The 5220-nt window shown below is 30.8% G+C and overlaps 1 protein-coding gene across 1 annotated transcript; it reads left to right on the top strand.

Moving 5' to 3' along the window:
• The first annotated feature begins 1040 nt into the window (after positions 1-1040).
• LOC111717824 (uncharacterized) lies at positions 1041-5220 on the top strand. Its single transcript, XM_023493270.1, has 5 exons — positions 1041-1147; positions 1611-1712; positions 3569-3655; positions 4203-4269; positions 5156-5220. Exons 1-5 carry the CDS (start codon positions 1082-1084, stop codon positions 5218-5220), a joined length of 387 nt encoding a protein of 128 aa, XP_023349038.1. The 5' UTR covers positions 1041-1081.

Genomic DNA, 5220 nt, shown 5'->3' with positions numbered 1-5220 from the left:
ACAAGACAAGACAAGACAATACAAGACAAGACAAGACAAGACAAGACAAGACAAGACACAAGACAAGACAAGACAAAACAACAAAACAACACAAGACAAGACAAGAAAAGAACAAGACAAAACAAGACAACACAAGACAACACAAGACAACACAAGACAACACAACACAAGACAACACAAGACAACACAAGACAAGAACAAGACAAGACAAGACAAAACAAGACAAAACAAGACAAGACAACATAAGACAACACAACACAACACATAAACTTTTAAATCCATAAATGTATTTGATTGGTTTGAATTTACTTCTCTGTATCTAATACTAGTTTTATACTACAAATAAGTACAATTATAGTATTAGTAACTTTCTACATATAGACGCAGTTACATTCAAACTAGACTGAACTATATAATAAATGTTTACCGTGGAGAGGAGACAGGAGGGGTTGGGATTGTATATTGACAGGTGGGTGTGTAGGCTTTTTAAAATTTTAAAACAGTGTGAATAAAAAAATAACACTTCGCAGACAACTATGATTGATTTGCTTGTTTGTTCAGTCTTATTTTTAAATTCATTGTTCCGAATATCTTTTTGTAAACTTATTAATCAATCTTACTTTCTGTTCAGAATTTGGTAAACAGAATCTGCCTTCCACCCCTCGCTAACAGACTGAAAAACCTCCCCCTCCCCCCTCGCTACTGTTGGTTCTTCATGCCATAGTTTTCACAGTTCCAATGTGTGAATGAATAGCAGGAAATGCAAGTGATAAAAAGAAAGTTTTTTAGTTAAATTAAACAAGTGGCAACAATGCGAAGGGGATGGTTTAAATTAGAGGGGAAAACATGAGGACTATAAAATATCTACGTATTTTTAAAGCCGTCGAAAATACGTTGTGGAATAATAAACATAAAGATGACAGATAATAAAACTATAGTTGAAACAAGATGTAAATCTATATTCATAAATCAAAACTGTAAATTGTTCGAAGGTTTTTAAAACCTTTTTTAAAAAAATGCATTAATCCACACTTTGATATAAGTTAGTCCCAAGTGCAACTGTGAATAATAAAGTTAAATAATGAAGTTGAAAATTATTCTTTTGCATTTTCTATGCACAGTATTTACAGCAGCTTGGGATGAGAAGGTATCAAGCTAACTAGGAAAATATTTATTCTAATATAAATGTGCAAAATTGATATTAATACAAATAAAAACAATGCTAGTGTTTTTTGTTGTGCATTGTTTTGTAAAATAATCTATTTTGTTGATAATTTTAAATTTTTTGTAGTCATTATAAAAATTATCATAGTAATATCAATAAGAAAAATAACAATGATAACAAGAATAATGATAAAGTAAAATCAACATTTCTATTCTGTACTCTGTAATTATATAATGATAATAGTAATAATAATAATAAAAATACTAATACTGATAATAATAATGTTGAAAAAAAAAATGAGGATTATAAAAAAGTTAAAGTTATAATAATGAGAATAATGGTAACAATGAAAATAATGAAAACCATGATAATTAGAAAAAGAAAAAAACTATGATATTAATAGAGATAACAATGATAACAATGATAATAATGATACTCTATGCAGGTGCTGCATGAGATGGAGCTGGTGAAGACCCTGAAGGAGTTCTCCAACCAGCTCCAGAACTCCTTGGATAATATTCACAAGTATACTCATGAGGTTAATAAGGTAAAGAAAGGAGAAATGAAGGAAAGAAAGAAGAAAGGAAAAAAGGAGAAATGAATGAAAAGAAAGGAAAAATGAATGAAAGAAGAAAGACAGGAAAGAAAGGAGAAATTAATGAAAGAAGAAAGTAAGAAAAGAAAAGAGAAATCAATGAAAGAAGAAAGGAAGAAAAGAGCGGAGAAATCAATGAAAGAAGAAAGGAAGGAAAGAACGGAGAAATCAATGAAAGAAGAAAGGAAGAAAAGAACGGAGAAATCAATGAAAGAAGAAAGGAAGGAAAGAAAGGAGAAACCATAAAAGAAGAAAGAAAGGAAAGAAAGGAGAAATGAAGGAAAGAAGAAAGTAAGGGAAAGAAAATGAAAGAAAGGAGAACTGAAGGAAAGTAGAAGAAATAAAGGAAAGATGAAATAAAGGAAAGAAGAAATGAAGGAAAGAAGAAATAAAGGAAAGAAGAAATGAAGGAAAGAAGAAATGAAGGAAATGAGAAATGAAGGAAATAAGAAATAAAAGAAAAGAAAAAATGAAAGAAAATAGAAGAAATGAAGGAAGGGTGGGTGGTAACCAAAAATTAAACTTATGCCGGGGGCATCATGGGGATTAATTGAAATCTTTGTAAAAAAAACTTAAATCTTAAATCAAAATGATGATTTAAGGAAAGTAGAAGAAATAAAAGAAAGAAGAAATGAAGGAAAGAAGAAATGAAGGAAAGAAGAAATGAAGGAAAGTAGAAGAAATGAAGGAAAGAAGAAATGAAGGAAAGAAGAAATAAAGGAAAGAAGAAATAAAGGAAAGAAGAAATGTATGAAGGATGGGTGTCTTAGTGGTAACCAAAAATTAAACTTATGCCGGGGGCATCATGGGGATTAATTGAAATCTTTGTAAAAAAAACTTAAATCTTAAATCAAAATGATGATTATTTAAAATAAAATACGGAGTTATGCAGAAGAGACAGGGAAAAAGAAATGAATTATAGTTGAAATGTACATAAACGACAAATAAAAACATATATTGATGTCATTTTTTACTTTTGCAATAACATTTATTACAAACCATTTCTTTTTTATATTATTCCTATTCTCAACAATTCTTCTCTTTCAAAGCGAATAAAAATATACAGAGTTAGCAGTAACAGCTTTAATAAAGGTTCAAAACATTTATTCAGGTTTTTAAAATTTGATTAATGAAAAACTTGAAAGAACAAAGAAAGAGAAAAATAATAATTTTAAGAGTTTTAATTTACTAACGCTTAAATGTTAACTCGGAGAGAAAGTTTTGGTAAATGTACAAATGTCAGAAACCTATTCTGTTTTCTCTAAGCTTGGAAAATAAAACAAAATGAATTCTAGTTTCGTGAGTGTTGTCTGTTTATCTTTCTATACGAGGCAGCATTTTTCTCTTTCAAGTTCCAACTGAATCTCAACAAATAATCCTGCTCAATAGATCGTGTAGAGAGAATCTGAACATTATTAAATATGTTCTTAACCGAGCATAAAATATTTCTTTTATGTTTCATACCTTAGCGAAACAACGATTGAATGTTTTTTGAGAGATTTCTTTAGATATTGTAATTCACAAGATTTCCCACTAACTGAGATCTTGCCAGGCTTAATTTTTTTGCATAGAACGTGCTGGGTCGTCTTTTACTGGGTAGCCCGATTGGACGGTACAACTGAATGCATATACAGTACGTTTTGTTCCGTGGCGGCGCGGATCATATGACTTTTAGAAAGGTGTGTTTTCTAAATATACGACTAGATTAAAGCTGGAGGAAGACATGAGTGAGCGGAAAACTATTGCAAAGTCCCCGGACAGTCGTCTCTGAAGTCTCATTCCTTGAGGGTAACTCTGTATTATTGTAGATCTACGCGGCAGAGTGCCCCGAAGCCAACTGTTCCCAAGATTTCATGGTGGATAAAATAGTAGGCAATCCCATTTATAACTACCAGGTTTGTAAACAATATACAGTGCTCGGCGCTTATATTAATATCATAAAGACGACTTTTCCGTTTAGGCTTTGATTTTTAACGAGTTTTATTCAAATTACAAGTTTACAACATTAAAATAATCTGTTAATTGGCAGTTTCTCTTGTTTCCATATTTATGTGTATTAAATCTATTTCAAACCTTGGTTAAAATCAAGATTAAAATAAAATTAGTTTTCTTTGTATTGATAAATACGACGACGACTGTTATGTCCATTGATAAAATTTATTCCGGTACAAGGCTCTAAATTGTATGCTTGTATTCTAGGTTCTCAAACATTTGCTTATATTCTAGGTTCTAAAACGTATTCTAGTATTCTAGGTTCTAAAACGTATTCTTGTATTCTAGGTTCTAAAAAGTATTCTTGTATTCTAGGTTCTAAAACGTATTCTAGTATTCTAGGTTCTAAAATGTATTCTTGTATTTTAGGTTCTAAAATGTATTCTTGTATTCTAGGTTCTAAAACGTATTCTTGTATTTTAGGTTCTAAAACGTATTCTTGTATTCTAGGTTCTGAAACGTATTCTAGTTTCCTACAAGAAGATTGAAGAATCAATTAACAAGATTGATACTAAAGGTAAAAAAAAGACAATATAAAACATGGTTAACGTCCCCAACCTCGGAAGCATAAACATTTACAGACCCATAACTATTGTCGCAAACATACATAAAAAAGTGAAACCAGAAACCAGAGATTATGACAGAGTATCCTTATAAAACCCAGTGTCGGAAACGTGGTTTCACGAAAGGGGTCAGACAATTTTGTAGATAACAATACATTTTTAAAGAAATTAATGGTACTTCTTGATGTAAATCTACACAAATATATACACCCCAAAAAGGACACTTGGTAGTTTCCTTAAAAGATAATCTTTTTCAATTCCCGTTCAGAGCAGAAACTTTTTAGAAAAATTGTGTAATGAACTCAGTATTGGTTGAGTCAATGTGTGTATAAATAANTTAAAGTCTGATTGGCCATAAACCTTCCCTGGGGCCAAGTAAGGTCCCACACAAAATTTGGGCCTGATCGGTTTAGCCGTGTTGACGTTTATTGGATACAAACGTACAAACAGACACCCAGACAAAAGACAGATGTAAGCCTCAAAAGGAAAACTCGTGTCAAACTCTTCTCCTTTAATCAATTAGAAGTTTTATAATTCTTATAGATGAAGTAGTCGAAACTTAAGTTTTATAATTCTTATAGATGAACTAGTCGAAACTTAAAAGAAAAATTATCAAAGATTATCTTTCATAAAAACCTTTTTAAAATCTAAAAAAATAATTTTTAAAAATTTTTGTGGGGGTGTGGCGAGTGCTTAGATCCTATTTATAAATTGATACTGATTTGAAGATATAATGTATGTGAACAAACTTTGTAATTTTGTTTGTGATTTATACAGGCAATAGGTATAGACTTAACTTTAGCATGAGATTCCCAAAGGTCCTGAAAAGCCTATTTTTAGGGAGTTTAACACATTGCTGTCGGCGCCTTTGGAGGGCAGATGTAGAAATTAACAACAGTTTTTAA

The sequence above is a fragment of the Eurytemora carolleeae genome, unplaced genomic scaffold, assembly GCF_000591075.1.
Source record: "Eurytemora carolleeae unplaced genomic scaffold, Eaff_2.0 scaffold2180, whole genome shotgun sequence".
Taxonomy (NCBI): Eukaryota; Metazoa; Arthropoda; class Copepoda; order Calanoida; family Temoridae; genus Eurytemora; species Eurytemora carolleeae.
Note: the sequence above shows the minus strand (reverse complement) of the source record. Positions and strands in the feature narration are given on the sequence as shown.

What these genes read in the sequence shown, in the direction of transcription:
- LOC111717824 (XM_023493270.1), top strand. Translation starts at nt 1,082, where the DNA reads ATGAAGTTGAAAATTATTCTTTTGCATTTTCTATGCACAGTATTTACA. An exon ending in CAGCAGCTTGGGATGAGAAG is followed by an intron (nt 1,148 to 1,610) that starts GTATCAAGCTAA and finishes TACTCTATGCAG; the next exon opens with GTGCTGCATGAGATGGAGCT. An exon ending in TAACAAGATTGATACTAAAG is followed by an intron (nt 4,270 to 5,155) that starts GTAAAAAAAAGA and finishes GCCTATTTTTAG; the next exon opens with GGAGTTTAACACATTGCTGT.